At 48.5% G+C, this 26768-nt stretch overlaps 9 protein-coding genes across 9 annotated transcripts; 8 read left to right on the forward strand and 1 right to left on the reverse strand.

The window, feature by feature from the left end:
- Positions 1-448: 448 nt before the first annotated feature.
- BO94DRAFT_455488 (glycosyltransferase family 69 protein) lies at positions 449-1744 on the forward strand (the record flags this gene model as incomplete). The annotated part of the gene is made up of 1 exon (XM_025607659.1): positions 449-1744. The coding sequence occupies one exon, from the start codon at positions 449-451 to the stop codon at positions 1742-1744; it is 1296 nt and encodes a 431-aa protein (XP_025472764.1).
- A 476-nt stretch (positions 1745-2220) lies between these two features.
- BO94DRAFT_530727 (uncharacterized protein) lies at positions 2221-4634 on the forward strand. The gene is made up of 4 exons (XM_025610733.1): positions 2221-2620; positions 2711-3194; positions 3242-3825; positions 3894-4634. The coding sequence occupies exons 1-4, from the start codon at positions 2386-2388 to the stop codon at positions 4418-4420; spliced, it is 1830 nt and encodes a 609-aa protein (XP_025472765.1). The 5' UTR covers positions 2221-2385; the 3' UTR covers positions 4421-4634.
- Positions 4635-10200: 5566 nt separating this feature from the next.
- BO94DRAFT_552807 (uncharacterized protein) lies at positions 10201-10887 on the forward strand (the record flags this gene model as incomplete). Its single annotated transcript, XM_025613621.1, has 2 exons — positions 10201-10592; positions 10641-10887. 2 exons carry the CDS (start codon positions 10201-10203, stop codon positions 10885-10887), a joined length of 639 nt encoding a protein of 212 aa, XP_025472766.1.
- A 1334-nt stretch (positions 10888-12221) lies between these two features.
- On the forward strand, positions 12222-13647 carry BO94DRAFT_620341 (uncharacterized protein; the record flags this gene model as incomplete). The annotated part of the gene is made up of 4 exons (XM_025616925.1): positions 12222-12893; positions 12946-13108; positions 13168-13342; positions 13411-13647. Exons 1-4 carry the CDS (start codon positions 12314-12316, stop codon positions 13645-13647), a joined length of 1155 nt encoding a protein of 384 aa, XP_025472767.1. The 5' UTR covers positions 12222-12313.
- Positions 13648-14572: 925 nt separating this feature from the next.
- On the forward strand, positions 14573-15281 carry BO94DRAFT_142784 (uncharacterized protein). The gene has a single exon (XM_025605732.1). The coding sequence runs from the start codon at positions 14876-14878 to the stop codon at positions 15236-15238; it is 363 nt and encodes a 120-aa protein (XP_025472768.1). The 5' UTR covers positions 14573-14875; the 3' UTR covers positions 15239-15281.
- Positions 15282-17560: 2279 nt separating this feature from the next.
- BO94DRAFT_530731 (uncharacterized protein) lies at positions 17561-18489 on the forward strand. The gene is made up of 2 exons (XM_025610734.1): positions 17561-17849; positions 17909-18489. Exons 1-2 carry the CDS (start codon positions 17571-17573, stop codon positions 18110-18112), a joined length of 483 nt encoding a protein of 160 aa, XP_025472769.1. The 5' UTR covers positions 17561-17570; the 3' UTR covers positions 18113-18489.
- On the reverse strand, positions 18309-19985 carry BO94DRAFT_542089 (uncharacterized protein; the record flags this gene model as incomplete). The annotated part of the gene is made up of 3 exons (XM_025613072.1): positions 18309-19194; positions 19255-19832; positions 19878-19985. The coding sequence occupies 3 exons, from the start codon at positions 19983-19985 to the stop codon at positions 18309-18311; spliced, it is 1572 nt and encodes a 523-aa protein (XP_025472770.1).
- A 4063-nt stretch (positions 19986-24048) lies between these two features.
- BO94DRAFT_542091 (uncharacterized protein) lies at positions 24049-24486 on the forward strand (the record flags this gene model as incomplete). The annotated part of the gene is made up of 1 exon (XM_025613074.1): positions 24049-24486. One exon carries the CDS (start codon positions 24049-24051, stop codon positions 24484-24486), a length of 438 nt encoding a protein of 145 aa, XP_025472771.1.
- A 660-nt stretch (positions 24487-25146) lies between these two features.
- BO94DRAFT_455116 (uncharacterized protein) lies at positions 25147-26347 on the forward strand (the record flags this gene model as incomplete). Its single annotated transcript, XM_025607635.1, has 9 exons — positions 25147-25202; positions 25264-25286; positions 25341-25451; positions 25503-25525; positions 25575-25612; positions 25660-25803; positions 25856-25996; positions 26054-26242; positions 26299-26347. Coding segments are annotated over 9 exons (774 nt in total), but the record flags the coding sequence as incomplete, so codon positions are not given.
- Between the last annotated feature and the right edge of the window lie 421 nt (positions 26348-26768).

Consider the following 26768-nt stretch of genomic DNA (forward strand, 5'->3'; position numbering starts at 1 on the left):
GATTCTCCAACAGAGTCGTCAATGACCGACATGCTGGAGAACTGAGGGCAAGGCTGACTGCACGCGTCCCTGAACCCCAGAGTGACGCGGTCCCTTGCCTGATAGGGCTTTGAGCTGCCGCCATCCCCACCCGCAGCCGCCTGGCAGCCAATGAAATTAACACGGGCCAGGGCCGGGCCCAATGGGGGCCGGTATCCTTACGCGTCAATACGGGGGTATCAGGAGTGTCGGAGGGTTTCTTGTCCGCTGATGTCACTCGCAGTGCTTTAGCGCTGCTGGCATCGGCTCTGTCAAGGAGGTTGCCTATTGCCTACCGGTCATATGCAATCGGGCTGGATCGTGAAGATCTCAGCCCCTGTCACGCTAGCGTGTGCGCAAGTCTTCCTCAAAAGCCGAAGACCCCCCGCTGCTTCTATCTCTTCCGGCCACTGCCTGATGCTCCATCAACATGGGCTCCTTCAGACTCCCCACGTTATGGCGACGGCTTTCGCTCGTCCTGGGGGGCCTCGTCATCGTCTGCTTCCTCTATTCCACTTACGACAGCAGCTGGACACAATGGCAGGCACCGGTGCCGGTTACCTCGTGCACAGGATTCGATCTGGCATCGGTATCCGAAGATCTCCACGATCGAATGAAGGCAGAAAGCGACTACACTCCGGCAGAAATTGACCAGTTCGTCTGCGGCATCGTCAACCACGACATGAGTGCATCCGCCCAGCTCGAGTGTCCCGCAACCATCAGCCCGCGATACCAGACCCTAATCCCCACCGATGCCGGAACATCCCCAGAAATCGCATACTTCTTCACCCTCAACCTACACCAAGTGATACACATCATCCTCCCGCTCATGGGAAGTATACTCGAGGCGATTCGATACTTGGGACCGGAGCACTGCGCTTTGTCAATTGTGGAGGGCCGGTCCACGGATGGGACATATGAAATCTTGGCCAGTCTGAAGGCAGAGCTGGATGTCTTGGGAGTCCGCTACTATCTATCCCGGAGCTCATTGAATCCGCTCGGACCGGGAGAAGATCGCATTAAGGATCTGGCCGAGCTACGGAATATGGCTCTCGAGCCCCTCATCACCGGCGTCAAGCAGAAGAACGCACCCTTTGCCCACGATCCTATGATTATATTTATCAACGACATTGGCATCTGTGCGGAGGACATCCTCGAGTTGGCATATCAGCAAAAGGTGCAATCGGCATCTATGACATGCGCGTTTGACTGGAGGGAGGAGGGCGTCATCCACGATGTTTGGGTGTCGCGCGATCTGGCCGGTGATCTTTTCTTCGACATTTCCTCCGACGGGCGCATATGGGACTCTCACAACCTGTTCTCACATCACGAAGACAGTCGCCAGCGTTTCTCGAAGCATCTCCCGGTGCAGGTATTCAGTTGCTGGGGTGGAATGGTCACATTGGACAGTGGGCCGTTCATAGATGGCCAGGTTCGATTCCGCTATTCGGAGGAGGATGAGTGCTACCAAGGAGAGCCAACTCTGCTGGCTCAGGACCTCTGGCGGCAAGGCATGGGAAAAGTGCTTGCAGTGCCCGCCGTGAATGTCGCGTATGAATATCGCTGGACATTAAGGGCCAAACAGGACAAGGGCTATGTCCATGACATCGTCAACAAGCCGCGCTATAAAGGTCACGACGAACTCGTACGTTGGCAGGAAGAACCGCCCAAAAAGATCAAGTGTATGCCCAGCTGGGATAAACAGTCCTGGGTGGACGCTATCTAGATCATCCATAGCCTTCTCGCCTCTCGATTAGCGAGGAGGTTTGTATCAATATTCTGAATTTTTCATCTAAAGTCCGCCACTATTGAGCATGTCCGTCCGGGACGAGGCACGACGCGACAAAGTATCCTACGGAGTACGTGGCCTGCAGGAGCCCCGTGCTAGCGCCTGATCGTGGGATATTGCGGCCATTATCCAACCAATCAACAATAATTTGGCGGGGAGTGCAGGAAGAGCATATTCACACCCATTCGATTGGATGGCCCCGCGCCCTAACTGCCCGCCGTCGCTCACTAGTGCTGACGGGGTGATACAGACTTCACCCTCCAGTCAAGAACCGCTTGTGAGCTCTGCGAGGCTGCAAGTGCAACTTGCTTAAGCCTCTGAGAGTGATTACTGCTGCAGCGATTTATTTTTACGGAACATCAAGCAATCATGGCTGCCCTCGCGCCATCGGGTCGCACCGACCCCCGACTATCCAGCCCTATGGGCAATCTCGCAATTTCCCTCCAGCTAGGGGCTGCGCCGCATTGACCAGGTCTGTTCTTTGTTCGCATATGACCCTGTTCGTTTAAATTGCTCGCGTCGGGCGCTCAGCGTTCCATCTCCACATTCACCCCTCGCTGGGCAAGCAGACCCTCACCATGGCCCCTCAGCATCTTTACACGCTGGCGGACCAAGGAGAAGCAGAAGTCGAACCACATACAAGCACAGATGCGACAAACACATCGTCGCCTCAAAAAGGTACGACGTATTCCGATGAGCCTCCGACAACCCCTTCGTCGATCGCATCCTCGTTGGAGAAGGGGTCTACCGTCACATCGCGTTGGACCATCGGATGGATGACCCCAGGGTCCATCATCACTTGCTTTCTCCTAGGTACGATCAACACAATCCCACTTGCGAGCCGTGTCTTCCAAACTCTTTCGTCTACACATTGAGCGTAGTTCAATATATTAACTGGCTCAGCGGCCACCCTGGCGTCCATGCACCTAGGCCTCTTCCACTGGCTGGACCAGCGGGAAGTCAACAAGACCATCAAGCAACCCTACGTAACAGCGCTATCGGTCGTCTTTGTCAATGCCTTTCGAACTTTCCTGGCCGCCGCCCTGGGCATGTCTTTTATCCAGATGCTGTGGAAAGACCTGCGCGCGCGTCCGATGCGCATCGGTGACCTCGACTGCTTCCTCTCCGTCTTAACCAACCCCATCTACCTCGGGCGCATACAGCTTCTCGGGGTAGCCCCCATCCCATTCATCTGCGCCTTGATCTGCTGGTGCATTCCCATCGCCATGATCTTCCCCGGCGGCGCTCTCACCGTCGAGCCAAAGTCGCTCCATATCCTGGCCAACCGATCTGTTCCAACCTTCGACCCGAGTTTCATGGGAAACGGGTCCTTTCAGGGCATGATGGCCCAGGCTCTGTGGCAGCCGGATGATTTTGATGCATACAGGTCGACATTCCCTCCACCGTGCCACCTTCCTCACTAACGAGCCACAGCGGACCCACGAACAAGCTCACGCGCGTCGCCAGGCAGGCCATAATGGCCGGTCACTACCTGCCCTCATCATCCCCATGCGATACAGACTGTTCCTATACAATCACCATGCCAGGTCCCAGCTTCGAGTGTCGCAACTACTCCTCTCCCGATCTCTACACCTGGGTCAATAGAACCTACCCGCAGACTCAAACATGGCCATATCTGTACCTCGCCTCGGCAGACTACGCCGCACGCACCAACCAGTCGGAATATATCCTCGACTTCGCCTTACGCTGGAAACAGAACGACGGGTATCAGAATCTCACCTGCCGAGCATACGAGTCAACCTATACGCTAGACATCACCTACACCGGAGGCACACCATGCATCACGACAAAAGTCGATCCCATCCGCCCGTTGAACACCTCCGGTCTATACACAGACTTTGGCGTAGAACCCGAGACAATGGCAGAGGACGCACATATCAACGCGACCACAACAGGATCCGGCGGAGGCAACGTCACCGACATCTATCGTCGAGCCAACCTGGCCGCGGTCCAAGACTCCTTAGTCCTCGCATTGTCTGGCTACATTGATATATTCCGTACGTACCTACCTCCCTTCTCCCCGCCAACCCTACCTCACACACTAACAACAACCACCCCAACCCAGTCCTCCACAACCAACCCTCCGCCAACACAATCATCTCCCTATCCGAACTCTACTCCGGCAGCATCTACTCCCCCACCTTCAACATCACCAATTTATCCCTCCAAAACCTCCTCCAAAACATCACCCTCTCCCTCTTAACCCTAAACCAAACCACCACCGAAACAACCGTCACCAACAACGTCACCGTAAACGTCTACTCCTTCAAGCGACCCGCGCGTCTCATCACCCCGTACTTCGTTTGTCTTGGAGTCGGACTGGCGTTTATTCTCTTTGGTGGACACGCGCTCGTCAGTAATGGTATTTCTGCTAGTATGACGGGGTTGTTTCAGACGCTGTGTACCACGCGGGCGAGTACCAGGCTGGATGATCTCGCGGCTAAGGGGTGTTTAGGTGGACGGGAGAATGTCCCTGATGATTTGAGGAATCTCAAGGTCATGTTTGGGGAGATTCGAGGGAGAGATGGTGTGCGGATGGCGGGGTTGGGGTCCGCGGAGGAGGTGGTTCCGTTGAAGAGGGGGGCGATATGATGGCTGTGCTGGGTGGGAGTTATGGATTAAGAGATGGGGGGTAATGTAATGTTTATTTAGGACGATAGTTGCGATCCTATAAGTAAGGATAATTAAGTAATGTGTTGGCTTCTTGCTACATTATCTACTTATTCCTATGAGCAAAATCATGTACGATATAAGGTGCTCCGAGGTTATAATTGGTACATACGACCACAGGGTGTGGAGAACAGGGCTTCCCGTCCGCTCAGCCGTACTTAAGCCACACGTTGAACGCGGCTGACTGGAAGGTGAGCCTTTTGCGTGTTGCTGCCTTATGGGTGAGCAACGCTAAGCCATAGGGTGAGTGCGGGTGATTTGGGTGATGTTATTAAGAGCGTGGGTGAGCAGGGTGAGTGCGGGTGAGCAAGCGGGTCCCTAATAATCAGGTAGGAATTATGTGAACTTAAATAGGGCTCTCGACCCGGTTGTCCATTACTCTTGTTCTGTTCAAGATCTTCATTCTCAGAAACAGCTTTTAAGGGTGATCCTATACTTAAGACCAATTATGTCACGTGATCAAAGCTCGTTCTCATCTGAGGAGCAGAGGTGGAGAAAGGTTAATGAGCTTCGTAAGCTTGGTGAACAACGTGGTTTTACTACAGAGTACCAGCAAGATGCAAAAAAGAAAGAGAATGAGATATGCCACAAAAATAGGGCTCCAGCTACTGATGAAAGGTACAACAGAGCTGTCGAAAACTGGAAAATGTAAGTGTATAAACTATTTTATTGAATCTAAGAGACAATTCTGAACCTAATTTAGATGGATGATGACGCAAAACGAACCTGAAGACAGGTACTTCTCAGAGCTAGAGCCAGACCCTCCCAGCCAAGTCTTGAAACTCTTCTCTGAGAGCTTTATATGTCTACGTCAAGGAAGCGTACCTTCTCAACACAGTGTGATTCATAACTTATGCTGTTTTGTTGCTGAATGGGAAAGGAAAACCTCCAGAATCATCCCCAAAATGGTTAAAAGTGATGTCTATAACGTATGTTAGATATCTTTTACTTCCTCTCTGATATATACATGCTTACCTTTCCTTGACAAAAGCATATACGCTATGTATTGACACCAAAATATGGACTCAAAACAAGCCATAGAGAAAAGTTCCATGTTACAGCAACAGATCTTGATCTCCTTCTCAGACGCTTGTTTCAGGATGATGATCATGATTATATTCATGAACGAGCTCGATTTCAGGATGCTTTTGCTTTGTCACTGTTTTCGGGTTCTGCGGCTAGAGCTGGGGCTATTGTTGAGTCAAGTTCATATAGGAACACCAATGAGTGTCTTTACTATAAGGTATGTTGATCTCTAAGCTATACGAATCGTATACAAGAAGTTGACTTGTTTATAAAAAGCATCTTATCTTTAACATCCAATATAAAGATAACAAAATCAAACGATGGGTTACTATAGATCCAGAATTTGTCAAAGGCCACAGGTATAGCGATGAAGCAGTTATGTAAGTTCCTACCTTAAAGCATTACTGTTACCTAAGCTAATAGTCCTAGTCCAAAGAACTGGATTACAGAACAGAAGTTGCTTGGCAGGAACTTTATCTTCTATGTTATGGTTGCAGGTATAGCTGATCAAGCTTTTAAAGGCATTCGCAGTGTTGATGAGTTGCTTTCAATGAAGCCACCCAAGGGAAGGGAATCATGGACACTTGAATGGGAGGATCATGTACAGTGTTTGCCAGTTCTTCGCATGATCACTGTAAATGGTCCGCATCCTACTCGTGCACTGACATTTTCCTCAATTCGGAATGATTTGAGCTCTCTCGCCCAACGAGAGCATTTTCGAGACCCGCTGAGAATACATGGAATAAGAGGCCGGGTGGCAACTACAATTGATGGTATGCTCTTCCTCTATGCATCATATGACGTTATATTGATTATAGTGCAGCAAAGGCGTCTCAAGCTATACGAAGCCAGGCATTAGACCATGCAAATCCAGATACTTATCTCAAGTATCAATCAAAATTCAAACGCGCGGATATCCAGGCCCACTTCTGGAACCTAGAGCCTAACTATGAATGCCTCGATATAGAAGAAAGCATGGCCCACCACCGTGATCCTAATGCCCCCCAGAAGCTCGATGCAGCAACAGCAGCTGCATTTGAAAATGACGAAGAGATAAGAGGCTTATATGCAAGGATCGAGATCTTAACAGAGAAAATTAATGGCAAGCCAAATGAACACCGCGACCTTGCAAGCGAACGAGAAAAATTATATAACAAAGTGGCCAAGAAGCGCCGCAGCAAGACAAAAGAGTTTATCCAACAGTGGTGGAATTCCTCTTATAATGAATATATTGCAGGAAAGGATTTCACCGAACGCGATTTAACATGTCTGTTTTCAATCTACCGCAAATACATGCCAGAGCGAGACAGGCTACGGGACCATTTATTCACTGAAGTGACAATTGACAGCGAAACTGGGAGACAGTGCTTACTAGATATGGTAGCAATTTGCACATCCACAGAGAGAGTAGCATACTATCCTGGTGAATTACCAGTTGATGGAAAATGCCCGACATGCTCGAAGGACATGTCAAGGTCTGTTGCAGGTTTCCTTATTGTTGACTCTTTTGCTGATGTCCGCAGTATTGAAATTCAAGGTCGTTCTAAGCATATTCTGCAATGCAAAAGAACATCTCTTAACGCTGCACCATACCAACAGTTATATAGAAATGGGAAGAGAGCACATCGTCGCACTGAACGAGCGTTTCTGGAATGGTGCTTTTTGTGTGCAAAATGGTTCCACACGCAAACAGTCTGGCAGGAACACTGTTGCTCTCATCTGAGAAATCTTCAGCCACGTTGTGGTTTGTTAAGATTCCGTTATACATTGGTCTCACCTGGGTTTTGCCCTTTTTGCTTGGGTGACCATAGCATGCAGCCTGAATATCGTTTCAAGCAATGGCGCGAAAAAGCTACTCTAATCAATCATATTGACAGTGAACATCTAGCAAAGATAGACAAGGGAAAGCCTATTCTGTGCCCTCATCCATGTTGCGAGGGTAAGGTATATCCCTCAGTTTTGGATCTGCAACACCACTTTTACAACGTTCACTCAATTCAGGAACCTCGCCGTAACTGTGTTGCCAGAAAGCGGAAATGGATCTCTGACGATAATACCACGGATGAGCCTCCAAAAAAGATACGACTATCCAGCAGCTTCGATGGCAGTAACCATGCCTGACAACACTGGCTTACTTAACAAAGTCTTCATGCAAAATAGTGTTCGACAATTTTTGAAAGATATTCCAAGAAACAAACGCGCAGATTTGACTCTCCATCATTTTGTGTTCTTTGATGCAAACTTTCACAGATGCGATATTGTGGTGTACGGCCCCGGCAATGCAGAGACGGATGAGGCTGCGAAATAAGCAGCGGTTAGTGAGGTCGGGTCGGATCAACAGATAATCCGACTCGCTTCCGCCGCCAAGAGGACCGGTTTGCGGCAAATCAGGGCTCGCTGGGCCAAGCAGTGGGAGAAAGAACGAGGGGCCGCGCCCACGAGGCGCTTGGTCAAGGCCCGCATGAGGACGGTAGTGGAGATCTATAAGAACCACTCGAAGACGTACACATCTATCCTCATGCAGATGCGCACTTCCTCTACATGATCAAAGCACGAGAAAGTGACCGGTGCGGATGCAAGGAGGGCCCACAGACGCCAAGACACGTGCTACTCCAGTGTACCAGATACATGGAGCAACGAAGGGCTATGCTTGATAAGATTACCGCACAGGGACGGGGAGAAACTGACTATGATACTCTGGTATCGCACCCGCAGGCGGCCCGCTACGTCACCGAATTCACCCTGCAAGCAGGCTTGCTCGGATAGTTCAGCCACGTGGAGCTGGATCCCGACTGCAGCCAAGAACATGTAGGCCTACGGGCGATGGGGATAGATGCTGAAGACGATGGGTAGACAGTCCTAAGCAGCCAGGAGTGAGTCCCCGGGGAAGCACGCATATCAGGATAAAAAATGTGAAATTTGGATGCAAGGATGAGACGCCAAGGACATAATGGACTCGCAAGCAACTGGCTAGGCAGCTGTACATCATTGTGAAGGTTTATTTGTGATTTATGGTCTGCTGCGTTATTGGCTTCTTCTTATACGCGTGGCTTTTTGCGTTGCTTCATATTGCGAGTTTGGGGATAGGACGTTCTGATTTCATATTCATACTTCAAGGGGATACGCCTACATAGCTATAATTACACTCAGCAGGCTTCACTAGGCTGATAGAATGTGACTTGACTTGACTTGACGGTACAAGTAATGCTAGATACATTTCTATGAAGCTGCTCTTGTATATTAGACGCTCGTGACCTTTCAATATAAAGAAGTTTATATAGCTCCAGTGAAGCACGTTCTCGCACAACCCGACGATGAACGTAGAAAGTACAAGTGATTTTGTCAAGAATTGTAGCTTAAGAAAACGAAAGTCTGGTTGGTTATTATGCGATCTAGGTGGCTCGTAAGATCGTGAAGACCCCACAGTGGCTCACGTATGCCACGTGATCCTCGCCTATAAACCAGGCAGAAGCTCCAACAGATTTCACTACCAAGCCTCTTCTTTTGTTTGGTGACAGGAGTTTATGGAAGGCCAGAATTTGTCCAAAGCCGATGACATGTGAACTTAGGCGTATTATGACATCCTGCACTTCCGTTAACAGCGTAGTATGTCTGAACGAATATTTGGCATGAAGAATTGTTTCTCGAAAGTTGATCTTTGTCCGCATACCAAGTATCAAAGTTGCGAGTCACAGAGATATCGAGTTGCTCTTTTCCATGAAGAACGCGTGAGAGCTTGAAACTGCGAGATACTAAAGCATTTGATAGATTTCGTCCATAAACAGAGTCGGTAAAGTTCGTGAAAGCCGTACTACCCTGGCAATTGGGTTCGGTCCAGGCTTCAAGCTGTATTGGACTGTACATATTCTGTATACCAGCGAATGTAAGCAAGCGAAAACTGAATCACAGAAGTTGAAAATATGGGGTCTGGTAAACACAGCAGACTCACGAGAGCATTATTCCCCGCATGAACATCGGCTCTGGTTATAGATATAGCACTGAGTATGATTGTTGCTATAGTTGAAAACTGCATGTTTGAAAAATACGAATGCAACGGAATAAGGAAGTATGGAGTCATCAACTAGGATAACTAATCGGTTTGCTACTTATATCTACAACAAAGAAAGTTCTTCCGTTATATTGCCCAGTTGTTCAAATTAGCCGCGAGCCTAAAAAGGCGTGGCAACACCGAGTGGAATATGGATCATGATAGGCTCTGACAAACTATAGTGTCTCCACTTGGTAGAGGCTTTAGTGATCTAAGATTTACCTGCAAACACCAAAAATCAGCTTGCAGAGGCTATATCGTATAGAAATAACAGCAAGTTCTTCTATCAAAGATCTCGCTCCCCTATGGTTGATAGACTATTGCCAAGGAAAGGACTGATCAGAAGACTCAATGTAATCGAGATTAAGAACTATCACTTTGATTATCCGCGGATTTTGTTATTACATATTAAAGAACTGGTCTAGTTAGCCTGACTACTATGATTATAGCACCTCCAAATAACAGTCTATCTCATTAAGCCAAGCTGATCTGAAACATGTCAGCCTACGGTAAGGGTGCGCGCCATTGTCTTCACTTATCATTTCCGCTAATGCTATCTAGACTTATATAGCTATAATAACCCTTGGGATCTCATATGTACTATTAATCCAGGAATAATACACAAATAATGGCTGAAGAGAAACACTCAGCACTTGACCAGGAGTCTGGTCTCTGTCAAGTTAGCTCATGCCAGACTATTGCGACTCGCTATATGCAGATGCTTCTTGAACTGGACTATATTCCATGGTTCTACAGCGTTCTCGCAGGCGCCGGTCATTGGGTTCTATTAGCTGGATATCTAGTGGTTCCTGGAACATTTACCTCCCTCCAAGAGAAAACAAAAGACTTAGATGAAGTTCTTACAAAGGATAGCGTCGAGGAATCTGTTATTAAGGCTATTAGGAATCCACCGCTTCTCGGAATATCCTGTTCTTGCCTTGCCCTGGGTGTTACTCTCATGCTGTGGCTCTCTTGGGAGAGAAGAAATAATTATATCTGGCTGGTTAACAAGTTATTTATGTGAATATTAAGTATCGTTAAGAAGGCTAAATGCTTACAATTCAACAGACCAACATTCTTAAATGCCATGGCAGGGCTGGTAAGCACATTGATCAATATATACACAGCCCAGGGCGGTGATTGGTCAATCATAGCAATAATGACTGTGATTGCAACTGGCCTCTCAATGGTAGTGTCCATGACCCTGACCATCTTTTACAAATTTTGCAAGCTGGAATCAGTAAAGCGAGAGCATGAGATGGAGATAAGTGCGAGGTTTCATAAGGTATCACCAAAGTCAAGTGACAGTGTATAGGGCTGAGAGACCAAGTGATTTTTTGAAAGACTATCACGAAGCCTATACTTTAATAAGACATTACGCATGGCATTATCTGTCTTATATTTCTCGAAACACTACAAGGAGCTCTAGTGATTAGCATTTCAACTGTGCTATACGTGTACTCCTAGTAAATAGACTTGCATTATGGAGTCATTCACTGCTTGCACTGTAAAGTTTAGCTAGTTCAGCAAGTAAATCTGTTATATGTTTACGGAAAAAGAATGCGCGCTGTGGGTCTGATATACTGCCCAATAGCACGGTAACCCAGAGACACATCTATCTAGAGGTCTGACAGTGGATAGTGGATCAATTTCATCATGAGTGCTGACAAAATTTGCAGTGTAGTTTGAGGTGTAAACTAATTCTGAGCACTATGTTGGCCGCGGCCATGACTATGGCCATGGCTGGTTCGCTAGCGATGGTCTGAATTGGCAGGTGGCTGCTGAGAGTCACGAGACCTCCGCCACCTCTTCCTCGTCTCCCTGCCTGCCGTGACCCTCCACAGCCACGTATCTCATCCCACAGGCCCTTTCACCTACATAGGACCCTCCTTCACAGTATGTATGGAAGCGCAGGATCCTCAACTCGTTCTACCAAGGGACCCCGGCTGATGATATTGAAGCCGGAATACATACGGGTTTGGATTATATGGAAGAGGAACGCTTGCTGAGTGCAGAGATATGTTAAAGGATTCCGAAACTATAGTCAGAAATTAGAACAACGATAAGACTGAGGCCCCAGCTCCTGATGCCAGGATACTGAGGTCGACCTAGCGGAAGAAGAAGCCTTGAGGAGGTCATATCGGATAAAGATGCTCTAGATATAAAACTAGGCATGAAGGTGTATGATCCTAGGTAGGGACACAGGATGCGTGTTGCCAGGCAGGTAGGGCCGGGGGGAAGAGACGCGAGACGCAAAGATCACAGGAGTATTGTTCCGACAGTGAGTCCCTCCAATTCAGCTTGGCGTTTATGATGTCTGAAGGGAGATGCTTGTAGGGAGGCACTTGTGATACATGAGGCGTTCGTGGTCAAGTGAGATGAGGGAGATGCTCGTAGGAAGGTGGTCGTTGTGCTCGGAGGGAGGCGTCCGTAGAGTCTCTGGTAGGGAAGCAATGGCACACGTCAACACAGGAATCTGCGCGTGCTGCTCTAAGCCTTTAATAGTGGGAGTTGTTGTAGCCTTACCTTCAGCTATAATAATAGAAAGCCATCACCCACTAGGAGTAATTCATCCTGCAATGTCATATGCACACAGACTGGCGGAGAGCTCTGCCTCTTAGAACGGATCTAATTTTTGAAATCATGCCGCAACGCCACGCCCTTGAAGCCTCATCTTTTCCTAAGGTTCTCGCGACACCGTTCGCTATCATTTGATACGACTTTATTAGGTTATCACAACGATGGCGACGAAGGCGCCCGAGTGGCCCATTTTAGCCGCTTCCGCGAGAAAATCGGAGCACCCCCATGAACGCGTATTTGACCTCCGACACGGCGCAAACACACTGCTAAGGCATCTAGAAGTGAGCAAGGGCTCTCGGGTGCCAAATCCCATCATCGATCATGTCAAGAACGTACAGGATTTCCTGATTGACCTGCTGAAGAGCCCTCCTGGTCGCTTCTGGTCGCAGGGACACGAAGCCCTCCAGGCGGAAATCAAGGCGCTACGTCAGAGTATGGAAGAGCGCTTACACTCTCTGGAGATCGCCTCAAAGGACCCTTCCTTTCCTGATGACCGCAGCTGGGCTAACATAGCCGCTCAGGGAGGTGCGCCGCCGGTCGCCTCGACGCGGTCAGGGTCAACGGGTATTCCCCCTTCAGAGCTGATGGAGGCTCAGATCATCGTCAAACTCGGCGACCCGGACGACGTAGCCAGATTTCGCAAAATGATCCCTGGGGATATGCTCGCGAAGGCCGAGAAAGCGCGCATCCAGGTCTGCCAGGCTGAGGCCCCCCCGGCTGGCCGCTGCAAAATTCGTCGCGGTGCGGCAACTCAAGTCAGGTGACTTGAGCCTCAACCTCCGCTCTGTGGCAGAGGCAGAGGCCGCCCGCCAGCACTCTGCGCGGGCACGCAGGCTCTGGAAGGACGCGGACATCCGCACTCCGACCTGGGGCATGGTGGTTCACGGCGTGCGGATCAAATCAGTCGACCTCACTCGGCCAGAGGGTATCATCAAGGCCCTGCTGACAGACAACGCGTTCCGCTGGGGTGAGGCCCCGATCACCCACGTGGGCTGGCTGACTCCTGCATCCCAAGGCCATCAGAAGAAGTCTTCAGCATGGTCGTCGAGTTCACCTCTCCCGTTCCCGCAAATACGGCGATCAAGTACAGCGTTCTCTGGATCTCGGAGATCCTGACGGCAGTGAAATATGATCGATCGGCACGCCTACGTCAATGCTATAACTGTCAACAATACGGTCATATAGGAAGCGTCTGCCCCAACAAGATAGCCTGTGCGTACTCTGTGGAGCATTACCAGGCTTGTGAATATCCACATAGGAAGGCAGGGACGCTAGAGGAACCAAAGTGTGTCAGCTGCGGGGGCACACATTGCGCGTGGAGCAGGAAATGCCCGGCACACGAGAAGAAAGTGCAGTGAACCGTGGCCAGGGTCGCCTAGAGGGCCCATGGCCGTTACCACTCTGTTCCTCCCCGTTTCCGAGTAACGTTCTTGTCGACGAGGACGGCATCCACAAGCGAACCGACAACAACACGGGACAGCGCCTCCGGGGGTAGCGGCTATGGAGGAACCGCCGCACCCACCCAATGTAATATGATGGTACCAGATCCAACGCCCGCAGAGGCGCGCGAACGGAGCCGGCGAGCAGCGACAGAGACAATAAGCGTGGGAAGTACGCGGTCTAACCGAGGCGAGGGGGCCAGCGAAAGGCGACGGAGCCTGTGGCCTCCGAGGGAACAGATACTCCCCCGGCCAGAGGCGAAGGTGAAGCCAGCAGGAAACAGGGGTCGCGGCCAGGCAGGACCCGGCCGATGTTTGAATTCACGACAGGGCGATGGCCTGCAAGTCGACAAACGAGGGCAACGGCGAGGGCCGCTAGTGTGCAGTCAGAAAGGGTAGAAAGAATCCTACGTACTAAAACCCCCAGCGATACTAACCTTTCGCAATCAATTTGGGCTCCCAAGGACCTCCACTCCAATGGGGGTCTCAACAACTCGACATGGGCACCGCAGGCCCAATCCCGATCCCAGGAAGCACCCTCCAGCTTGTCGCTAAGTGCGGCACCGGCCAGCAGCTACGTTCCCAGAATTATGACACGCTCCCGCAAGCGCAAGATCGACGACACGAGGAGCGACTCGCCACACCGCCGCATCCGCACACCCCGCAACATGACAACTAGCGGCCCTCAATGAAGACAGAGCGGCTACGAATCATCCAATATGACACGAACAAATCGAAGGATCAGGTGATGGCATACTTCTCGCGGGACCCTCAGGTCCTTGCTGCAGACGTCTTAGCGATTCAGGAGCCCTGGGAGGATTCTTTCTCAGACACCACGCACAGCCCTGCTAGAAGCCACCAGTTGTTGTATCCAACGGCGACGGCAGGGCGCATGTCTGCATGGTCATATCTAAAAAGATCAACCCAAGCAAGTGGCCACAGAGCACTCATGTGACGTGCAGGAACTCTGCCTCCGTGGCGATTGCGACCGGACCCTGAATCTGGTGAACATATACAACGGTGAAGGGGAAAGAGCGATGTGATCCCCCTGACAGTGAACGACCATAGGATGAAGACTGGCTGGTGCTTGGCGACTTCAACTTCCACCACCCCGCTTGGGGCGGCGAGGATGCTGAGTCCGATCGAGAGGCGGATCCCTTACTAACCCTTGCAGACAATGCTAATCTTGGCCTCTGGCTTGAACCAGGTACAACTATCTAGGAGCGTACAGGGTGGCAGACCACGATAGACCTGGTCTTCGGCACCTCCGAGCTCACGAGCCGCATGATTGTCTGCAAGACAGCACCCGCAGTGCACGCCGATTCCGACCACCTCCCGATTGCCACAATCATCGACCTAGATACACCGTTAGCGAGGTCGAAGCCGGGGAGGGATTGGAAAGCCATGAATACGAAAAAGATGCGGGAATTCGTGAAAGCAAACATGGAGGGTGTGGCAGCGCCTGGGCGGGGATCCAACCCCTGTGTAGATCAATGCTGCCACGGATCATCTCGTGGAAATGATACAACAGGCAATTGCGGAGTCAACCCCGGCTCCACCCCGGAATGCCGTGAAGCAGTCAAGACAACTAAGAGAACGAGGCGCGCACACAAGAGGGAACGAACAGACGAGAAATGGAAGGAGTAGACCATAATATTCCTATCTCATATTCTATAGCGATTTCGTACGAGCTAGTCCGTTACCTTAAGCGATCAAATATCGCTTCCCATACCTTAATTTGCCAACCAAGGATCATGTAAAAGTTCTCTAGCTGTTGCTCTTTCCTCCAGTATCCAGGTAAGAGCTCTTCTTATATCTCCAAGGCGTAATAGCCTCTGGTACTCTAGCATAGAGAGTGATCGGGAACAACTTGTGTAAATCCTTGACAAAGTAGCATGCAACATCACATATTCCATCCCACTTGAAGGCCCTAGCTTGACTATAGTCCTTCCCTTGTAGGTTTCATCTTGTCACTCGTCATCCTATCCCATTTGGGCCGTCTAGCTGGAAATTCATTATCACTAGCATGGAAAGAGCCACAATATGTCCACACGTCCGGTTATCCAACATCAGCCCGGGGTCCTGGCAGATAATATCGACGAATTAGGAACTCGCTAGGCTGCAATAGCCTCTATGTGTCTAGCATAGGAAACCTTCAGTCAGTATAGTATAACTTTGGGGGGGGGGGGGTTAAAGGGGACTCTACCACCATCATTGTAATCTCCTGGCAAATTGGCCCCGACCCAGCTTAGCATCCATGAGCTTCTTTGATTCAATTTCCTGCCGGATATTCTCTTTTGATAGGAACCCCAACCTGACTCTATGTATTTTGATAGCTGGTGAGGGCGTGTGATTGCGTGATCCTGAGGGTCGCAGGGCGGGGGACGCAGTGGTAAGAGGAGGCGCAGGGGATTGATATGGCCCAAGCAATGGCCGGGAGTGTCCAGCCGGGGTGCGGCATTCATGTTTTCGCAGACAGCCAGGCTGCTATCAATGCGGTTGGAGCTCCCGGAAGTCCATCAGGCCACCATCTCCTGCGTTCTTAGTATGTGAAGTTCAGACCCTGCAGGCCCCTGTGGTGCTCCACTGGACCCCTACCCATGTAGGGGTCCTCGGGAATGAGGCTGCAGACTGAAGCGAAGCGGCCGCGTGGAGCGGGGTCGGAGCGGAATAATAGATAATCCGACAATTCTTCTGCACCCAAGACAACAGTTTGCAAGGAGTTTAAAGACAGATGGGCCAAACAATGGGAGACTGAGCGCATGGCAGCGCCAACGAAGTATCTGATCACGGCCCTGATGATGAAGTCGCTGGAACTGTATGAGGGGATACCAATGACCTATACGGCTACGGTTATATAGATACACACGCAGAGGATCGAACTCGCGCGCTTCCTATATAAAATCAAAATCAGAAAGAGTGATAGGTGTGGCTGCGGAAAAGGCTCGCAGGTTTTATAAACATGTCCTACTGCAGTGTCCCTGACAAACACAGCTGTGCAAGGATATACTGGATAAGATTGCCGCACGAGCGGATCTGGAGGACTTGACAATGATAGACTGATAACGAACCCGCAGACAATCTGCTACATCGCCGAATTCATCTTATAAACAGGCCTGCTCGGGCAGTTGAGTCAGGTGGATCTTGATCTCGATCCTGGCCTGGTACCTGACGAGGAACACGGACACTTAGGCTTAGGGACATTGGGGATAGGCGCTGAAGATGACGGCAGAGGCTCTAACCACGACGCAAGCGCCACAGGTCGGGGGGCAATAGCGGCCATCCAGTACACAGGAGGCGGTAGCCATGGAAGGAAAATAGACGAAAGCAGTGCTGGTCCAGCAGCCACAAGTCGCAGGAGACATGCTAGCCAGGCAGATATGAACACGGAAAGCAGGTACGGGGAGTGCTGGTTTTGCAGTAAGCTCCTTCGATTTAGCTTGGTATTGTGCTCGGAAGGAGACGATCATCCCGGGATACCCGTAGTGAAGCGTTTGTAGGGGTTTTAAGAGAGATGCTTAGAAAGGAATGCTCGTGGTACTTGTAGACAAACATTCGTAGTGGAGGAAGATGCTTGTAGGGAGGCGCTCGTTGTGCTTGTAGAAAGGCGTTCGGGCTCAGGGTGGAAGGCGATGCTCGGAAGGAGAAAACCAGAGAAACATGCTTCCAGGGCAAGGCTCGTAGGCTTAGGGGGAAATGCTTATAGGAAAGCGGTCGTGATGCTTGCAGCCTGGCAGAGAGCACATCTACACGGAGTCCTTCACAAGATACTCCCTGACTAAAGTAGCACCTGACAACCCGTTTGATCATTAACGAGAGAGGCGCGGCTGACCTGGCCATGGATTACGTTAGCAGATCTCGGGACCAATCTGCCTAACCACATGACCACAACGACTTCTAAAGCCCCTTGTGCCCCGCGTGCCTTTTTCTCCGACATCAAATCCGCAAATTCATCCACCTCCTTCGTCTCCTCTATCCCATGCTGCGGAACAACCAGGCAGCAACGTCAGAAACCAAGGAATACCCAAAATTATTGCTTGTGAATACAGAACCCTCCCAATACACCCAGATGAGCCGGCCCCTAACACCCGAAGCCGAATCGTTCCGAGTGCAAATCAAAGACATCATTTCAAAGGCAGATGACGGTACTATAAACAATGTGGATCGTCTCGAGGCTCGTGATGGGCGAATACTATATGTAGGGGTGCCTCTCTCGATGAAAATCGGTGACCTAATGAAGCACTCCGGGTTATCAGCTGTAGGTCTAGCTTCTTATTACCCCTTGCTATATGTGCAGAGTGGCTTACAGACTTTCAGGAATGGGGCTTTACTGTCTTCACTTTCTCTCATCGGAGGGCAGTGCAGAATCCGGATCGGAGTATGTGGCTGGTCCCACTGTCAGATCGCTCAGAATTGATATGCGGTGGATCATTGAAGGAAGGCTCCCTTACGCATGTCACGGAACCGGAACCCATTATTAATTCAGGATCCACGGTAATAGTTTTCATGAAGTTTAAGTGATAGGGGTTCTTTTGTTTTCACCATCCATATGTGTTCATGTGCCCAAGGCTTCCCGGCCTTTGCTTCAGCGTAGGCAGACCAGTCAGTTGACCCTTCATTCGTGTTACGTCTTCCCTTAAAAGAGCATCAAATTGAACCCAAAAAACTGCAATATAATTATTCAGCGTATTTAACCTCGCAATCTCGGCTAAGGCGCTCAGATTTGAAGATAAGAAGTGTCATATGGTTGCCAATGTCCCGCCCCAGGCCCATCATTAAGATTCATGGTGCTCGTAACCGGTAGCAAATTTGAATGATGATCCTCTTGCCTTTGAAAATAATCCGACGATTCTCCAGACTCTTCAGTCACAACCGCTCCATGTAAGATGGTCCGCGTCCCGAGACATGTGTGATCTAAGGGTTCCGGAACGAGGTAACTTAGTCGTTGCCTCATATAAGGGTGTAGATCAGCGGCTTCCATGTTTATGTCAGCCTGTGGTTGGCCAACCTGGGCTGCATTGAACATCATTGTATGCTCTGTGGAGGCTTGATTGTTGTATAGTGAATGGCCTGGCAGTTGCTGCATATGTAGTTGGAGATTGGCGGGATCAGAATCGCAGTGTAATGGCTCATTATGTAACACTCTGGGTCGTGGCGGGATATAAGATCGCAAGCCCCGAAGGACTTGAGATTCCTGCGTCATTTGCAGGTTTGGCCACTCATTGGAAATGCTATTATTCAAACGTTCGTGATCATTTGTCTCTTGTTCAATCGAGGACGGTGAAAGACCTCGCGTGTCAGATTGCTGATATACCTCTGACGGATCATTACCCCCAAAGTTTTCTTGACCGGGTTCCATGGTATGAGAGGGTGCAACCGTAGTTTCATTCCTGCTTATATCATGGCTGTCACCAGTACATGATTCATGGGAAGAACTTTCACGTATGATTGGACGCTCAAATGTAGCCGACAGAGATGAGAAGATGTCGCAAGCTAGTGTATCCAGGGAAATACCTTGGATATCTGTACTCAAGTCAAAAGACCTTAGTTCCTGGACTTTTAGATCTCTTTTCGAGCTACTATTGAGAGGAAGCCTCTTCATACTGACGGACTGTTAGTTATAATCTAGCTTGGTGATAGCTAAAAAGGGTAATATAACTTACTAATCATCTCTAACATGTCCGGGCAAACGGAATAGCAGCCCCAGATGTTTCTTATCACCTATCCGGTCGATTATATATTCATCATCTGGGTGGTGATTGTATTTGAGCTCAAAACAAAGTAGCTCTAGTCTCCGTCCAACGTTACCCCAGGAGAGAACACGTTTCTCAATTAAAATCGCGTCATCCTTAACAACTCCAGATGCTCGTATAATTGATATAGCTTTCCGAACATCTTCTGATCGTTTATATGAACCGCATAAATCTTTCAAAAAATGATGAAAGATAACTTCAAGGAACCGTATATGCCAGAGATTAATCTCTTCGCGCTCTTCCAGACGTGAGAGGAAGTTATAGGAATCAGCTACTGGGTGATATGAGTTCGATTGGATTTGTTTTCCTGCTTCTAGGAAGCTTTTTATATCATCCTCCCATTGAGGAGAATATTTGAGTAAAACATTGGTGTTTCGGGGTTGGGGTTTTGCTCGGGATCTTCTTGGTAACTTGGTAGGTTTTTGGATGCTTTTCCTGTGTGCTGGAGACATCCTTTGCCAGAGACTTCTTAAAGTATTGGTGAACTTCTGTATGTCAGAGATTCTGCCGCTATAGCAAAGGCATCTACTCACTTCGTCGTCAGAAAGGAGGTCATCGATATTACCACAGCCCTGGGCCTCTGCCTTGATACAGGCGAAACTGAGTTTGCCCGAGATTATCTTACTCTCAGAGACACCCATACTGGAGTAAATCAGTATTAGATTGTTCTCATGAAAGGACAGACGGTCTCTGTTAGCATTATCAGTGATGTATTAATGCTGCCGTCTCGACCCCGCATGTAGGCAAACATGCGCATTGACCCATCTCGGAGTAGACGTGGTTGCTGGCCCGAAAACACGAGTTTAGTCAGCGCAAAGGGCCAAATCAGAGCAGGAAAACCAGCTCCGTCACTCCTTTACTAGCTACCCATTTTCCTCACTCCAGGAACATACTAGGATGTTTTCCATATTCGTGTCGGCCTCAGATACAGATTACTTCTCGAGATATCTCCCCGTCCATACTCAGCACGTGAGCGGTGCTGCATATTACTCTTCACTGCGCCCACCCCACGGGGTTGGTAGGTCATGGCTCTGCGAATCTCCCCTCGGCCCAACGAATCGATACTGAATCCATCCAATCTAAAACTATACTAAACACCTGAAACGGTGCTTTCCCCCCTTCTCCTCGAGTTCGGCCGCGGATACGGATTGACAACGTAAAATACTTTTCTCTGCCAGCCATGGTGGTGGGGAATTAACACGCTGAGAAGATGATGAGTTAGTATGACCTTCCGTTAGTGATCCGCCTTTGCCTTCCATATATTCCAGGAGCTGACAATTTGTTGCTTCTTATAGTATGGATACGTTCCTTGACTTGTCCTGCGTACCTGAGAACCCGGCGGAGTGGCCCCCGGAGCGATCCCCAAAGTCCCCGCCTCCTGAATCCGGGGGATCCGCGCGATTAGATGACGCCTTCATTCGTCAAAGCAACACAGATGATCCAAAGACTGCAGACGTTGATAAAGAGGCTAACGTCATCACTGGCAGAATACAGACGATTTCTACCTCCGCTGAGCCACCTGACCAAGACCCCTGCGTTCCATCGAGAACCCTGCCGAATACGAGGCTAAATCAGTCAGATTCGCTACACAGGACCACCGAATTTTTGATACTCCAACTCCTGAAGCCGCTCCGATAGTGAGGCGCTCCGAGAGGACCATCAAAGGCAAATCACCTATCTGGTTGGGCCATGAGCAACTCGTCTCAGTCGATCAAAATACTACTATCCTGAGGCTAAAGCATCACGAAGTCGTTGTCCTGATGCTATACACCGAAGCCATGAAGTCTCCTCTGGCGCTATACTGGAAGCAAGCGATGGACACTCATATTGATAAGATAGAAGCTATGGGAACCTATGACATTGTGAAAAGGCTCCAGGGCGCTCGTGTTATCCCAGGCAAGTGGGTATTTGACTTGAAGATTGATATGGAAGGATTCGACACCTAATTCCGCGCTCGGTGGGTTGTATGCGGCAACCGCCAAGTGTCTGGTAAGGATTACGACCAATTCTTTGTCCTGGTTGCTAGCGAGGCCGCTATCAAGATGTTCCTTATTACTGTGGCGATCAAGAATCTTATGTGAGAGTAATGTGATATTATTTCTGCCTACCTGCACGCTCAGATAAAAGGTCGTAAGGTCTTTATGAAGTAATTATCCGGATATCACGAAGGACCGGAGGACTATATTTGTAAGTTGAAACAAGTCTTGTACGGCCTCCGGCAAGCAGCATATTCATGGTATCATACTTTTGACAATAAGTTGTAAGAAGTTGGATTTACTGCCTTGCTAGAAGACTCCTGCATCTACTAGAAAGATGATGTTTATCTTGTTATTTATGTCAACGATTCTATCATTGCTGGCCTAGGCTAGGAGGGCATTGATGAGGTCAAATACCACCTGAATCAGGTATTTAGATTGAAGGAACTCGGCGAACTAAAAGTCTTCTTTGGCTGCAATATCCAACGTAATTAGAATGAAGGTTCGATATCGCTATCCCAATCAGTGTATGTGGAGGAATCCATGATTACTGCGGGCATGAAGGACTACGTAAAACTAACTTTTTTGATGATATCTTTATATCGCAAGGCGGACCGCTCTAATATGATGTCTGAAGGAGTTGATAGTACTGAATATCGAATCTTACTAGCCGCCTAAATTGGCTGGTGTTGAAGACGCGATCTGATCTGTAACAGTCTCTCTTCCAACTGTAAAGATGAATGAATTTATCTACAACCGCTGCTTCCAAAGTATTGAAGTTGGTATACTACTACATGAAAGGCACAGGGGACCTTGGTATCATACTTGTTTTGGATTATATTTAAGGCATTGAAGTCTATGTTAGCACGGCCCACGCTGACCATGAAGATGGCAAATCAATGGAGGGATACGTTATATTCTTTGCCGGAGGTTGTATCTTATGGTTCTTGAAGAAGTAATCTATAGTAGCTCCATCCTCAACCGTTGTAGAATACTGTGTATATGATGCAGCCGCCAAAGAGGCTCTTTATGTCAAGAAGTTGGTAGAAGCATTCGGCTTAATGCTATCAGAAAATGGCAAGATCCCTATCCTTAGTGATGCAGCCAACTCCCTGAAGATCCTGAATCACGGCAACTTTACCCGGTCGACGTGCTGGCTTGATAACTGCTATCTGTTCGTTGCAGATCTAATCAAGAAGAACATCGTTGAGATGCTCCACGTATCTGGCAACACCAATACTGCTGACGGATTCACCAAGCCACTAGAATCCGAAGCGTTCTGCGTGTTTAGAACCCGTTTATAAATGAAGGCATGTTTGATGACTGTGGAGCCAAAGACCCCGTTCGGCAGCCACTCCGCGCCTCTGCCTCAAGTTGCATAATATTTATTACCCGATTAGGAAAGCAATTTGGCATCATGTTTGCTCGTATTCTAACTCTTGCTCGCCTAGGGGGCCGTGTTGGAACAACCGACTGTCCAGTAGGCGAGTGTTACGTGACACTAGGTCACGTTGGCTACGGAGGTGTTTGTTGTTCTGCGAGCAACGCAGCTACTCATCGAATACAACGATCGTTTTCCTGCCTCGCGTCCCCAACCGTTAATGCTGTGCTCCGTACGGAGTATAGCTCCACAATATACTGAGATGCCACGTATCCGCATCTCCGATAGAACTATACGGGAAGCAGCTGAACTAGAGGGGAAAAAGAGTCTTCGTCGTTCAACTAACTGAAAGAGGCGCTAAAGACGCTGTTCTGTAGCTAGGCAGAAGGTCAGCAGTGGCGGTGGTGTGGTAGGTGTTGGGCCCGCCGGAACAACGTAGGCCCGAGAGCCCCCTGAGTCCACTTCCGCAACAATACCCGCCCGAAACTTGTACAGCCAATGATGGCAACTAAGACTACATGTTGGCTTTGGAGGGGTCGCTTTAGTCTTTCGGGATACTAAAATTGCGGAGGTCTAAAGCTTCCTTAGTACGTAGCTGGGTATTACGCAAGCGGGGACTCGAGTGACAGTGCTAAAACCCATATACATACTAGTACGTAGTACTATAGTAAACCAGAGACTTGATTGACGTATGGCTTCTGTGGATCACATATCCACTTTTTCGTATTACCCCAGGCGCTCAGGGAGAACTTAATATCAATGACTCAGGTTTAAGCTGTGCCAAGACTTCTGCGTACGCAGAAGTCTTGGCACAGCTTATCATTTGGTCCAGACACACGCCAAATTGCCATGGGGGCCGCGGGAGCGGAGCGAGGGCCCTCCCGCAGTGGGAGATCTCACCTCCAGGAAATATTCGCCCTTGGGCTGCTACTCTCCTTCTCCCACTAACCATGCTGTCTTGGGCTAGAGATGACCCGCTTTCTAGACAGTTTCTTTATTCTACACAATTGATCGCTTTCACTTTTCTCTTCGCATTTTGTTTCTGTGCATGGCTCTATGGGTATGTATTACAATACAGGCTATGTCGGCTGATACATCAGAAGGTGTACTTGATTATTCTATACTATGATGTTCAAATAATGATACTCTGAGGTATCAGAATCTTCTATAGACACTCTATTATTAGTTCCCTGAACATCAAGCTCTCGGAAAGCAAGTAGGTCTTCTCTATAAATATCCACTAAACTAGGACTGTAGTAGAGGAGTAGTAACATCAATCTATTTCTTTTCTATCCTTTTCCCTGATTCCTTCCAAGCTGCATCCCCCTACTATCTGCCCGAGACATAATGGCTTCCAACCCAATTTATCCATGCGCGGCTGGTGATTATTGCGGCAGGAAGTTCACCAGTATAGACAGTTGGTCTGTACACATCCAAACACACATATTCCCACAAGGCTTTGTGTGCACTGAATGCAAGGACAGAGCATTCATTCCCAATGAACAAGGATGTAAAACCCATTTCTACCTCACGCATAAGACAGACTTTCGGGACTTGGACAAGGCAGCCAGTAACATGCTTCGCATCAATCCATCTAAAGGCGTGATCTGGTGCGAAATTGGTACATGTCATGGAAGATTACACTTAGGCGGAGAGGCTCCTACTGGAAAACTTTCACATGAAGTGATAGTCCACTTGAAGGATCACCTGCGAGAACATGGATGGGCTCATGTGATTGGTGTTAAAGTTTTGTTACCAGGTAGAGTCATATCCTCCATTTTTTGATTACCAGACTAACCAGATTCATCTAGGTAATGACGATCCAGAAAATAAGCTGTGATACAGATGGCTGTGACTGGATCCTTCCTAACCGTGATAAGAGATACCGTGTGCAGTGTTTTGGATGGCCTTAGCTTTAGTCAGGGTAATGGAAACGTACGGCAGGGGAGGGACGGAGGCAGGAGATAATACGTCAAGTGGACTTATCGTCCATGGTCATGATTGGGGGCTTTCTACAGACTATCCAAATTGGTGTCTATTGTGGAGCTATTTTTTGAATATATGTCTTGTTTCACTTCCTGTACGTATCGCATACCAACCATATGTACAGAGTAGATACCATTCAGTACTGGTATATCATCCCTGGTCCGCAACGAGCAGCATAAGTGGGGCAATACTAGGCGTTACATAGCTGGAGAGATAATAATATTGAGGACTACCCCCCTAGGGCCCCAGCTTTCTTCTGTATGTCCTGACCCCGTCCTCGCCCAAGCCTCGATCCTGTCATCTATCAATGGGCCAATTAGAATCACCAGGATCAAGTGAGCCCGAGGCTCACTGGGCCATGTAAGCAGTATCTAACATAAAACACATGTTCTTCTAACAGCAGATCTTCTAGCTATAGCGAACCTTTAAGGGATAACTACAAGGAACGGGAAATACGATATCGTCGAGAATATCCTCAGGAACATGGAGACCGACACCCCTGGCCAATCGATATTGTATGTACTTCTCTACTTTGGCATATCTTCCCTTTCAGAAGAAAATCACTAATTATAATAGTATGAACAATTACGACAATGTAAGTCTACCCTGACCCTTATCCAAGATACAAATCTGATTTTAAGCAGGCAAACAAGCTCATCTATTGCAAGAGCTAAATCAGTGGAAACAAGACTCCTCGATAATAACACAGGCAGGACGTGTGCTTGATCTGAGGACTGGCTTTGGCCTATGGGCAATGTATTTTGGTATGGCACCTATCTTTGCCGCTGGAGCCTTGCAACTAATATCTGTTTTAGCTGACAATAATCCTGATTGTGAGGTAAATCATGATCGATCTCATGTCAATAACGATCAAGCTAAATAAATAGGTTTTTGGCGTTGATTTCGTCTATATGCAGCCTTCGAGGTATGTTGGTAGTATAACGATCTAAACTTAGACTTATTCATTGATAGTGTGCCCCCGAACTGTGAATTTCATATTATCGATCTTACTCGATCTAATTGGTGGGAGATGTACACGGACATCAGTCTCGTGCACATCAACGACCTCGGTGGTGACATCTCATTGCTGAGATGTCTATTGGCTGGAGCATTCAAGTATGTAGAGAAGGCTATATCTACAAATCCAGCTAATTAAAGTTCATTACAGATGCTCTATGCCATGTGGAGTGGTAGAGCTACACGGAATCACATTCGATCTTTATAATCAAAAAAGCTGGTTGTATGGTTTCTACAAAAGCCTACGGGCAGCCTACTGGAAAGATGGGAGACGACTCGATTTACCTAACCGGTATGAATCTGAACTATTAATCCATGGCTACACAAATGTGGTATCGCATCAGTACAGGATACCTTTGATGGTAGAGTACTCCAGCGATCTACAAAAGAGGTTCCTTAAAACCTGGTTTGACGGCCTAGAGGCACTCGCCCTTGACTTGATGACGAAGCATCTGGGATGGACTCACGAAACAATATTACTCAAATGCGCATTGGCACGTGGAGAGCTCCTAAAGGGAACTCATGGATATCTAACTATGTAAGTACTCCCTCATATAATCACATCTAACATTAGCTGAATATAAGCCTGACCAGATGGAATGTATATGGGTCGCGGCCAAATATCAACCTCCAAGGACTCTAAATCAGGTGTATTTGATCGTGAAAAGTATCTGTGCCCCCAGCTTGATCGTTCATCTTATTCATGGCAGTTTCTATGTTTACTCTGTTTGATGAGTTATATGGTATGGTGATTTTATAATCCCTATTTCAGGTTTCGGGCATTCTTTCTGTTGGAGTATCTTACCCGGCAAAAATTAATTCTGCAGATAACCTATCGATTCCAGGCCTAAGTCCATATGGGAACGAAGAGAATACCTCGGTCTTATCGTACTGTAACTAATGTACCTGGGTTCTTGTTTGTCTCGGTTCCTCCCCATTTCATCGCCGGTGTCCAAAATAAAACATTGCTCCTAGTCAGCAGTCCAAAGATAGTCAATAAAAGAATATCCTAGGCTCTGCTTCAGTTTCCTAGCATAGGTGTACACGAAGGTCGTATTCTGATT

This window comes from Aspergillus sclerotioniger (assembly GCF_003184525.1).
Source record: "Aspergillus sclerotioniger CBS 115572 chromosome Unknown BO94scaffold_2, whole genome shotgun sequence".
NCBI classification, from domain to species: Eukaryota; Fungi; Ascomycota; class Eurotiomycetes; order Eurotiales; family Aspergillaceae; genus Aspergillus; species Aspergillus sclerotioniger.